The sequence below is a fragment of the Thermoascus crustaceus genome (genome assembly GCF_041956765.1).
Source record: "Thermoascus crustaceus strain CBS 181.67 unplaced genomic scaffold VTN00scaffold_4, whole genome shotgun sequence".
NCBI classification, from domain to species: Eukaryota; Fungi; Ascomycota; class Eurotiomycetes; order Eurotiales; family Thermoascaceae; genus Thermoascus; species Thermoascus crustaceus.
In genome coordinates, this window is record NW_027192530.1 from 2,598,336 (window position 1) to 2,610,715 (window position 12,380).

Here is a 12,380-nt window from a genome sequence, read left to right on the forward strand (position 1 = left end):
AAGGATTCATTTATTTCACTAGTTACAGTGCCTTGGGAGGCTTGTATAGGATTGGAAGTGACAATTTTTTGAGATTTCCCCTGCCCTAATTGAAAGCCACTTTCATCAAAGTTATATATATTCTTTGGTGGAATCCAGGCTATATATAGCTCCAAGAGATCAAACCAATATATTAGAATACTGATATCTTCTGCCCCTAGTTGATCTTTCTTAATTGGCTTCTGTTTAATAAGATATAGGTTATCAGGAAGGCACAAAATAAATTAATATACCCAGGTTTCCCCTATATGTGGAGCTGGATTAGATGAAGCATTTCTCTGTAAAATCTGGTTTGTGCAGCACTCAATCATCTTTAGTATAGATGGTGAATATAGAGAATTAAGCTATCAAATCTAGTGAATAGTTGCCTTTTCTTGCTGGTTATCTAATATCTTATTGTGTGTGATATGGGCAGTTTTTGGTGGCTAACCCTTGAAGCATTTATGAAGCTGTCCATAAGGCATATCAAATTCTTACATTAACACAGAAAAATTTGGTTTTTTTTAATATAAAGCCTTTTGTAAGGCTTCCTTGATTCAGGATTTAATTTTATCTGATGATTTTGGCATTGTGGTTGTTAAGAAAATTGATAAAATAGTAGAAATTTTCCATTGTGGTGAAATTTTCTGTTGTGGTGCAACACACCAACACAGGTAGGTGTTGGGGTGGTGGCATGGGTACTGTAAAAGTCTAATAAGTATAACTATATTATAGTTAAGTCTTATTAAATAATTAGTCTGCTTAATTATTTAGATAAAGTAATTAAAAAAGTAGCTGCAGAAACTATTTTATTATATTATAAAGCTGTAAGAGTGCTGCACTTAAAGTAAATAAGCAGCTGCAAGTATTGCAGCACTATAAATATAGTAGTATATTTAACTTATAAAGTTTATAAAACTTAGACTTAGAAATAGCTAGTTAAGACATTATTTATAAATATAAAAAGAGTTTTTAACTATATTAACTTAACCAGACTGGTATAACATATAGTAGAGCTAGAACTTAATAAAGACTTATACTGCTAAATATAGTTTTTTCTCTCTAATTATAAGATATAGCTAATAATTAATAGCTATTAGTGCTAGAAGTAAGAGATTAACTTAAAGATTTTATAGAGTTTATTAGTCTTTTCTATTCTCTTTATTATCTATTTAGAAGAAATCTTTAAGGCAATTAAGCAAGCAGTTTCAGATATCAGACTACTATTATATGCAGATAATATAGACTTTATAGTATTAGAGAGCTTAGTACAGCAGATCTGCTAGTATTTAAAGCTAGTAGCTGCAGCTACTATAGAATAAAACTATAAACATACAGTGCAGTTTAATAAAGAAAAGATAGAAGTAGCTTTATTTACTAGAAAGAGAGATAGACTGCTAAAAAATTAAGTAAGAAAGACTATACTTTAGATAGAAGGCTATTCAGTATTGTGATGGCGCTCAGTCATAGTATTATTAGCTAAAACTATGGTAGCTTGTCATATAGAATCAAAAGCATAAGGGGAAAAGAAAGGAAAGAATTTGTAGGGCTTCATATAACATAATATATAGATAAGTAGGACTGGCAGTATCCCAGAGACCAAGGAATGCTCAACACCACCTACCTTATCATCTAGGTGTCTGCCATACTGTCACATCACCCCCTCTTCAGAAGAATGCCTGCCCACAGGTGTGTAGGGTCAATTATACTGGCTTATTATTATCTAAGTGATTATCCAGTTCTTCTCCATTATCTCAGCATCTCAGCCACTTCTTTAGGTGTTGTGGTGGGCCCAGTAAGTCTGAATATCAATTATGGAAGCTATACAGTTAGTGAAGGGATTCTTTAAAGTTCTCTGCTGAATACCAAGCTGGATTATTGTCATAGCCCATCTATTTAACCTTGTATTAAAGCTTCCTCTAGCAAAGATATGCTGCTAGGATCTCCTCCACTTCTCATTCCTGCTCCCCATTGACCTCAATGGGGGGAGGGGGGTCCTCAATCTGGCCTGGAAGGGGGTTTGTAGCAGCCTTCTGCAACTTATCTGGGAAGAATACTGGATATATATGGATAGAATCAGGAAGGTCAAGCCAGTAAGCATTGCCAACTTTCTTAATAATACAGTATGGCCCTGTTATTTGGAAGTCAAGCTTCCAGCTTAGTTAATCTATCCTTTAGTTCTTTATTGTTACCCACACTAAATCTTCCACTTCAAAGTTTATAGTTCTTCTATGCTGGTCTGCCTATTGCTGTTAGGAGTTCTGGACCCTTTTAATCAGTTTCTTGGCAAAGTTCCAAGTGGCCTCTAGCCTCTTAACCTATCTATATATATCTGTTCAGTTCAGCTGTTCCATAGCAGATTGATCTGCTGGCTGGGGGTGCTGTTAGTCAAAGAAGATTCAGAGAATGACATCACAATTTAATAAGAAGGAGGAGACCTCTATTAACTTATAAGGCAGAACTGCTGCTGCAAAATCCAAAATTGGGAGCCATTTAGACCAGTTATCCTGATAGTGGTTGATAAAGGGGCAGAGGCACTGTGCAATATGCTGATTGATAATTTTAGTCTGCCTATCAGTCTGAGGATGGTTGGCAGTTAATAGTTTCAATTTAATGCCTAGAATCTGACAGAATTCATCCTAAAAGTCTGAAATAAATTAGGGGCTGCAGTCTAAGATAATAATATCCAGAGGTCCTGTCCACTGATAGATATGTAGGATAAAGAGCTTTGCCATATTCTGTGCTGTAGTAGTCTTGTGGCATGGTATAGATATGGATCTCTTATCTAGATGATCTACCACCACAAAGGCAGCATCATAACTGTGCTTGTCCTTGGGGAAACTTCAGAAGTCCATTAATATATGTCTTTAGGGCTGCTTAGGGATGGGCAGTGGCTGCAGTAGTCCCAGTGGTTTGTTATATAGATTCTGGATCCTTTAATATATATGGCAGTTGGCCACATACTGATCAATATCCTGAGTCATATTTGGCCAGTAATACCTCTCTGTAAGTAACTTCCTTATCTTATTTCTTCCTGGATGGGCAGTGGAAGCCTGTTAATATATCTTATTCAGAAGCTCTGTCTGGAGGTTTCCTTCTTCAGGTACAATCAGTCAATTCTGGATATACAGAAGTAGGCCTTCTTCTAGGGATTAGAGGGCCTGGCCTTCAGTGGCTGCAGCACAGAAGTTTGCCAGAGATTTATAAATTTAGTTGGCCTGTAGTAAGTAGTCTGCTAGATACAGTTCTTCCTATATTGATACCAGTTCTGTCTGAGAGATCCCTATCTCCTGCATGATTTGGGGGTCCAGCCATTCAGTCTTCAGAAGCTGCTGGGTCTGATACTCCTTCTTTAGGCTATTCTGGGCCTCTACCATCACTGGCTGCCTGGATAGGGCATTGGCCAACAGGTTCTGCTTGCCAGGTCAGTACTGAATGAGGAAGTGGAATCAGATTAGGTACTCTGCCTATTTGGCTTGCTGAGAGGTCAACATCTTTGTTGTTATGAAGTACTCCAAAGCCCAGTGATCAGTTAAGATATTAAAGGGGTCTTCCTTTTGCAGGCCCTTCAGTTCTGGTCACCACTCTTCCAAAGTCTGGATAATGGCTAAGAGCTCTTTGTTATGGATTATATAGTTATATTCTGCAGATATTATTATTTTTAAGAAGTAAGCCATAGAATGCCACTGTTGGTCTCTATCAATATCCAACTGGGAAAGCACTCCTGCAACCACTCTATTGGAGGCATCTATCTCTAGCTTTATGAGCCAATGGGGGCTGTAATGGATCAGTACTGGGGCAGATATAAGTTGTCTCTTAAGCTCTTTAAATGCTTGCAGACATTGGGAGTTAAAGTTAAAGAGCATATCCTTCCATATAAGGTTAAATAAGGGCCTGGCAATGCAGCTATAATCTTGAATGAATTGCCAGTAGAAGTTGCAGAAGCCTAGAAAAGACTGCATCCCCTTAACTGTGATTAGGGGCTCCCAGTCTCTAATCACTGATACTTTCTTAGGATCAATCTCTATTCCATTGGTGCCCACAATGAAGCCAAGGTACTTGGTCTGGGTGATATGGAACTTGCATTTCTTGATATCAGCCTGCAATTCTGCTTCTCTCAGTCTATTCAGGATCTTAATAACATGCTCCTGATGCTCCAGTTCATTCTCTGAGTAGACTAGTATGTTGTTGATGAACACTGTCATAAACTGGTCCAGGTAATCAAGGAAGAGGTCATTTGTGCACATAGTGCTGAAAGATAGCAGGTCCATTGGTGAGTCAAAAGGGCATCATCTTATACTTATAGGTGCCATAGCAGGTCTAAAAGATGGTCAAATCTTCTGACTCTGGGTTCATCTGTATTTTGTGAAAAGCTTGCTGGATATCCAGCTTGGTAAACATCTTTGCCTGGCTTAGGTGTTCCAAAGTCTTATCAATCAATGGCAGGGGGTATTGGTTCTTCTTAATGATACTATTCAGCTTTTGGTAATCCATATAGAGGCATAGGCCTCCATTAGCCTTTCTGATAAACAGTATAGATAATGCAAAAGGTGCTCCACTAGGGACTATAAAGCCCTTATCCAGATTCTCCATTAAGTACTTCTTGATGACTTCTAATTCTTCTGCAGACTGCTTGTATAGGGGGCTATATCTCAGGGTATTTTCATCAGTCAGTTTAATTTTATGATTATACAGTTAGTAAGGCAACAGCTTGTCAGAAGCCTTCTTGGAAAAGATATCCCTCCATAGTCTATATTGGGCTGGCAGATTTGAATTAATTAAATCCTCTTCATTATTGTCACTGCTTGCAGGGTTTATCTTTTCTTTGATAATTTAATTAATCTTATAAAGGCTTGTAAGAAAGACCTCACTTTTATGCTGCTGGGCATTTTGGTGGAAACCCACAGCTCCAATTAGAGCAATATTGATCCTAGGCAGCTCTTTCAGGGGCTCTTTAGATGATAGGGGTTGGTGTTGCTCCACAATAGGACTCCTGCCTTGGATTGCACAGTTCATCTTTGCCATGCCTGAATGCCTATATATGTTGAAACTGTATGGGGGTTGATACCTAGGTTCTGGTGTTGGGGTCCTTCTTTGGGGAGTTGTCTTATCCTTTATTGCTATTAGTCTATCCTGACAGTCTGCATCCTGCTGGTGCTGGGGGTCAGGTTTTGATTGTTTTAGAATTACCTGGGGCATAATCTTCTCACAGGCCAGGTAAATCCTATCAATCTCTGGGTGCTGGTTGGGCTAAACCAGGTGCCTATTGCACATATCCAGCCATATATTATGCTTCTCACACCACTTCTATCCTAGTATTATGTCATGCTGACCTAAATTGGCAATCAGCATAGGCATATTAGCTTGACAGTGCCCATCCACTGCTAGATACAGTATGATGGTGTGTATAATTTGTTCTTCAGTCTTGCCATCATAACCATAGATGTGACAGTCAGAGTTGAGAGGAACCACTGTTATCTGAAAAGACTTAGCCATATTGATAGTGACTGGGGTGTTGATAAATATGAATCTATTTGCTTCAGAATCAACTAATACTTTAAGCATAATGCTTAATCCATTTTTTGAAACTTGACTAGATACTATAAAGTGTTCCCCACCTAATAGTCAGCTTAAATCTAATAAAGAAAGATTGATTTAATACTTATACCCTAGGAAGGAGACTTCTCCTAGAATTCTTCTTTTCCCTTCTGGTTGGTTGTTATATCAGAAGATTCTTTAATCATCTTTAGCACTTTCTGGTCTGCTACTGCTGACTTCTTAATGGGACAGTCAGCAGCTCTATACCCCCTTCCCTTATAATAGAAGCAGTGTTCTTCTTTTATAAGCTTATTCTTATGCTTATTATCAGTGGTCTTCCTTGTGGCACTTTGGGGGTTTAAGATAGCAGGGGTTGTTCCACACTTCTTAGAAGTTGACTAATTCTTAATAGTACCACAGTTAGGGTTCTTTAGTTTTTACTCTATCATTTACTGCAGGCTGCTAGCAATCTGCAAATAGCAGATTAAGTATGCTTTAAAGAAGACTGTATTCTTAATTTGGTAAGTTACTGTCATCTTCTGCAGCTTCTGGATTAATTAGTGGAACAGCTCTTTCTTATATTCAGATTTAGAGATCTGAGCCTTGCCTGCAAGATACAGGAACTTGGTTAAGAAGTTATAATAAGAGTTAGTAGTATTCATATTCAACTAGTAGAACTGGAATTTTATATTATTAAGTTAATTTAGATTCTGAAAGATGCTTTTAAGATGGCAGAATATCTTATCTACAGTCTTAAAGCAGTTGATTGCCTCTCTGCAAATTTAGGGTGCAAGATAGTCAGCAGCAGTGCCTCTTATACAGTTCTGAATATATACCATATATATAGCTTTATTTGGATAGTAGTCTTTATTTATAAGCAATTTATTCTTTATCTTTGAAAGCCAGTTATTAAACTTTAGGTCCTTTTTATCAGTCAGAATAGATGGATCTGGCAACTTAGTAGACTTGTAAAAGGCTTCTAATGTAGAGGTCCCCTGGACTGAGCTGGCTCCTTATTATATAAGCATCTAAATAATCTATTTCTTGTAGTCCTTATATTTTGCTATAAGCCAACTAATCTATTTATCCTTCTCAGCAATCTCCTTATTTGTATTATTCTTTAGGGTGCTAAGCTTAAGTTCTAATTCCTTAACCTTCTTCTGCAGTTTGTTATGATTATTAAATACTCTATTAAAAGTGTGCAAAATGGCCTTATAAAGGGCCTTCCTGTCTTATTTAATAAGCTTGTCAAATTGCTTATAGGTTATCTCCCATTCTTCTGGGAGTTCACCATCTTGGTTCTGGGGGTCTTGAAGAATTGAGATGTGGCATCTCTCCCCAGAGGGGCCTTTCTTAATAGTGATTGACTCACACATCATTCTGTTTGATTTGGTTCAAATTCAGGTTCTGTAATAATCAAGTTGAGAGATTGTCTTTAAAGTTGATGTTCAGGTCAAGTCTGATAAGTATATAGAATATATGAAGAGGCTAAGCAATAATAGCCAGTCTGATCTACACTCAGACTAAAGGGATAGTTAAAGAAGGGAGAATATGATACTTTCAATTATATGATGGCACTCAGTTATAGTATTATTAGCTAAAACTATGGTAGCTTATCATACAGAATTGAAAGCATAAGAGGAAAAGAAAGGAAAGGATTTGTGGGGCTTTATGTAATGTGATATATAGATAAGTAGGACTGGCAGTATCCCAGAGACCAAGGAATGCTCAACACTGCCTACCTTACCGCCTAGGTGTCTGCCGCGCTGTCACAAGTATTATTTAATTATAAAGCCACTTAATAGCTGGAAATATAGCTTAATAGTAGTCTAACTTTAAAGACTTACTACTAAATATATCTAAAAAAGATCTATAAAGCAGAAGCACAGGTAAAAGTTCTGTGCTGAAAGTAAAGCCTAGCACCAGGTCTGATATACAGAATTCAGATTGCAGTAGTACAGGCAGTAGCTCTATATAAAGCAGAGCTATAATAGCAAGGCCAGAAGAACTGCTTAGCAGAAATACAATAATTAGTCAATTAACAAGCATAAGCAATTACTAGCATGCTGCAAATAATACTATTAGAACTACTACTAAAGGAAGCAGCACTAGACCCAGCAGAAGCAGTACTTGATACTAGGCAGAGAGGCTATACTCTTAGACTACTTAGACTATCTAGAGACTATTCAGCTAGGCAGATTCTTTCAGTAGGCTTTAGAGAGAGAGACTAATATACTCAATCTGAGAAGCAGTCTATAGATAATTGAAGATAAGCAAAGATTCTTAACAGAGCTGAATCTCAGAGTCTCTGAAGTCTAGAGCAGCATCTAGCTAGTAAGCTAGCAGCTATTTTAAAGATAGACCTCTCTGAAGGTTTTAAAGATGTAGTAGATGTATTTTACAGTATCTTTCTAGGCAGAATTAAGGTTCTACCTCTAGAGAAAGCTATTAGAGAGGCAAATGCCCTATGTCAAGACTTATCTCTATGGTCAGATAGCTTCCAGCTAGTGAATAGATAGGTAGGTGCTGGCATTGCCTAAAAGAACTCTTAAAAGATATGGCAAACCAAAGAGCTCCCACTCAGTAAAGAGAAAGAAATCTTTAATACAGAGCTAGTAGGTGCTGTATTGGCTCTGAAACTAGTCTATAGACTACACAGCAGAGGCTCTGTAAGAGTTCTACTAGACTTACAGGCAGTAATTGCACAGCTTAAGCATATAGAGGCAGGGCCTGGCCAGTCTCTAGCCCAGCAAGCACATATAGCAGCCCAATATCTATACTGACAGAGCTGTGAGATCACTATTCAATGGGTACCAGGACATAAGGATATAGAAGGGAATGAGATAGCAGACCAGGCAGCTAAACAGGCAGCCACTAAGTCTCTACAAGGCTCAGAGAGATCACACTAGCATATATAAAGTGATTAGCTACAGAAGCCAGTAGAGCACAATACACTATATAGCTTAATAAAATACTGGCATACTGATCTCTGAACACCTAATGAGCCTATCAAGCAACTTATGGATAGAGTCAGGACTCAGTAGTAGCTGCAGTTTCTAAAAAGCTGGCATATTGTTACTACCAGCTGAAAGCAGGACATGCAGCAATAGATTCCTACTTGCATCATATCCATGCCTGAGGCTCAGCTGCCTGCCAGGCATGCCAGGCATCTAAGGAAACAGTACAATACCTACTATTTGAGTGTCAACAGTGAAAGAAGCAGAGAACAGTCTTCTATAAGGCCCTAGCTAGAGCTAAGGTTCTGGTACCAACAGCAGCAGAAGATGCCCCAGAAGGAAGGCTCTTTAGCAATGGACAGGCAACTAAGTGCCTTTTGGAGTTCCTGGCAACCACCACTATAGATTGTTTTCCACAGGAAGCATCCTGGGAAGCACAGAGTGCCCAACAGGACAATAAAACATGGGTTAGAAGGAGTGGAAGCAGCAGAACAAGTGGGAGATGGTTAAGGGGGTGGGTAGCCTGAGTGGCCAGGAGGCCTACCCAGGTGATACCCAGACAGCAAAGGACCACCAAGGAGGGCTTAGACCCAAATGCCTCTGCATAATATAGGTGGTTCAGGCAAGGAAAAGGTTCAGAATTACTAGATGTTAGCAGGGTGATCCCTAGAAACTGTACAGGGGCAGCAGTTAGCTGCTGCCCAGGATGAGGTGTCTGTCATAGCTGAAAGGCTCTATATGGATGTTAAACTTGATTAAATAATAATAATACAGCCCCACAGATAGTAACGGTGCCCAAAAAGTGATGTCACTTATCACAGAGCCTGAATATGTGAACAAAGATCATCAGATATTCATAAAACGAGTGCCAAAGGGTATCGTACCAAACAGCATATAGCAAAAGCCGGGGAATGTTGACAAGACGACAGTAGACCGATAGCCTACCTTTATGGGTAGGTAGATAGCCCGGCGAATTAGACTTGGAGTGGGATAGGTGATTCGGTCCCTCGTCTCTGGAAAGCTTCATCGAATCAAAAAGACTCAACAACATCTCCCATTCCTCCTCTGATTCGAGCCGCTTACTCGAAATACATCTTCCCATTCTCTCACACCATTCATCCAGCTATTATTAGTTCCTGCCCGCTTTCTATTTCTTCTTGGAGGCTGAGCGGTGCTGTCATCTAATGTTATCCCGCTTCTGATACTTCCACCATCGCTGGTGCCGAGCCCCCACGTCCCACCGTCACCGTACTGGATTCCACTCTGTGGATCGTCTGGATCGATTTCTCCAAGCTCAATTTTTGTCAGGATTATCCGGGCCAGCCGGTTGAAAAGTTCATCTACTCCCTCCCCAGACAGGGCAGAGACCTCAACAGCTACAGGAATATTTGACTTAGCGGCCCAACGAGAAGCTTCCTCAGCACTGACTTCCCGACCTTGCGGTGCAATTGTTGCTCTCATCTTTGTTCCTCCACCAAGCCCACTTACAGAGCGGACTGAGCCGCCAGAATCAAATGGGAAGGATGATTGCTTGCTAGAGGTGCTTGATGGAGTCGGCGGAGCTCTTAGGACGTCGTCGATAAATTCGCCGTGCGACAGTGAATCGGCCGCGAGATCCATTTTGTTCCCAGCTAAGATAACTGTAAGATTCGGAGAGGCCAGAGCACGCGCATCCATGAGGAAGGTCGGGAGAGCGCTAAAAGAGGTATGCGATGCGACGTCGTATATGAGTATAGCCCCTGCAGCTCCGCGATAATAAGATCTGGAAACAGAGCGAAAGCGTTCTGTGCCTGCTGTATCCCAAAGCTGCAGTTTGATCCGTTTCCGTCGTGGTCCTGTGCCTATCTTGACAATCTTGGAGGAAAATTCGACACCGATGGTTTGCGACGATAGCACCCTCCCTGCATAAACACAATACATCCGCTCAGCGATTGTCCTTCAACATGATAGCAGTCAATGAGGAATCGTAACTGTACATTCATTCTTAACGAACCGATGAAGCACACAGGACCTGTTTGCTCGTGGAGTATCAGTAACAGTTTCATTTCAACTTGGATAAGTACAGCCCGGCTGTTCAGCAACCTACTTTCCAGTTCCACTTGGTCCAAGCAGGATAACTTTTGCGAGGTAATCATACATGCTTCCCAGTTCCTAAATGGCGCATGACAAAGCAAGTAAGTTCGATTGCTCTATCAGTAGACTATGCATCTGGAGCCGTGAGGAAGTTCACAGTTCGCGCCTCTGTTTGCTTACCTGGTTCTGCTCTGGAGACGAGGTGGAGGAGGCGTTCGAATGCCTCCTCTGACGCGCCATGGCGTCTTGTGGGAACAAGCAGATTTGAAAATGGCCCTGGGAGTCGGACCCGCGATGCGCGGCTCATTATCTGGACGGCGGAGCAAGATGCGTGATACGTACGGAGTAGCAGTAAGGCGCAGTAGTAACTCCGAGTCCGAGTTAGGGCGGAAGCACATCCATTAGCTTACGTTAGGCAGTACGAGTGCTAGTACGAAGTACGCAGTACCGTGACGGCACCTACCTACCCTTATCGCCTTCATGCCTGACAATAATAGGAGGTAGTCACTGCGTTTAGCACTGCATACTATAGATTGGTTGCTTCAAATCCGGCTTGAAAGAATCATACCGAATAGGAACTTGTTCCCTTCCCGTTTCTCCCAGTTGTTTTACCAGTTTAGAAGCGTAGAAGGTTCATTTAAGACGAGTAGCAGGTAGCCTCTTATTTCTCCCTAAAAAAGATAACACCATTTGATTCTCAAGAGAATAGGTAAGATGCCCTTGATAAGAAACACGTATGTGGTCGTTGCAGTCTCCCTTTATTTCATTGTCCAATGGACTGTTAGATCACTAAAGCAGGTGAATTTTCACCTTAAAGTACTTAGTGACTACGATCAGCTGCATATGGTCAAGAGAATTACATACTGCGCACATACCTATGGAGTAGCTAGACAGACTTCGGTTGTTTCACAGAAGCCGAGGCAAGCTGTATTTTGATGATTAACGTAATTCCCGGCCGCTCCGAACACCCAGCCGATCCGAACACCCACCCGCATCCGCGAATTCTATACAGAATTTGAAGCTTTTCAACACGCAGCCATGCCACCAAAAGCGCGTCAAAATTCAAAAAATTTGGCTCAGCAAGAAGGTCAAATCCTATTGGCCATTCCTGCCATAAAAAATCGCAAGAATCCGCTGAGAATTTGCAAAGCTGTGTACTACTCTACATGACTGACTTCGCGGCACTGTTGCACAGGAGATGTCCAACTGGGCATAAGTTAACAAATACTGAGGAGACACTTCTACAATGGATACTATATCTAGATCAGCGTGGAGCGGCTTCTTAGCCAGCCTTAGTACAAGATATGGCCAATATTTTGCTTTCTGAGCGCAGTCCAGCAGGTATTCAAAACAGCATTGGCAAGAACTGGATTACTGGCTTTGTCAACGACTATAAGGAGCTCAAATCACAATATTCACAATGGTATAATTATCAGTGTGCCAAATGCGAAGATCCAAAGATCATTAGCAAATAGTTTGACTGTGTACAAAGCACTATTCAGCAATATAGCATTATTAAGAATAATATCTACAATTTTAATAAGATAGGTTTTTTAATGAGCCTTAATCCAGAATTCTCCCCCTCAGAGCCCATTAAGAATGTCTTCCAGTACACTCTCTTTATCTACTGTATAGTTCTATAGTAGGAGTTCCAGGCCTTCTAAGCTCTTTCTCTACTATAGCTTTTGCCTGCCATGCCTGCCTGGCTTGGGCATAGATTCTTCAGGCCTGCTTAACCTCTGCCTCCCACCATTGCTTTAAGGCAGGAGATACCTGGATTGGCTTGGCATGCTA

At 40.5% G+C, this 12,380-nt stretch overlaps 2 protein-coding genes across 2 annotated transcripts; both read right to left on the reverse strand.

Annotated features, from left to right (window-relative positions):
- Positions 1-3,269: 3,269 nt before the first annotated feature.
- Positions 3,270-4,265, reverse strand: VTN00DRAFT_7480 (uncharacterized protein; the record flags this gene model as incomplete). Its single annotated transcript, XM_069434228.1, has 2 exons — positions 3,270-3,431; positions 4,026-4,265. The coding sequence occupies 2 exons, from the start codon at positions 4,263-4,265 to the stop codon at positions 3,270-3,272; spliced, it is 402 nt and encodes a 133-aa protein (XP_069287530.1).
- Positions 4,266-9,554: 5,289 nt separating this feature from the next.
- On the reverse strand, positions 9,555-10,826 carry VTN00DRAFT_7481 (uncharacterized protein; the record flags this gene model as incomplete). Its single annotated transcript, XM_069434229.1, has 4 exons — positions 9,555-10,449; positions 10,507-10,524; positions 10,600-10,664; positions 10,767-10,826. 4 exons carry the CDS (start codon positions 10,824-10,826, stop codon positions 9,555-9,557), a joined length of 1,038 nt encoding a protein of 345 aa, XP_069287531.1.
- Between the last annotated feature and the right edge of the window lie 1,554 nt (positions 10,827-12,380).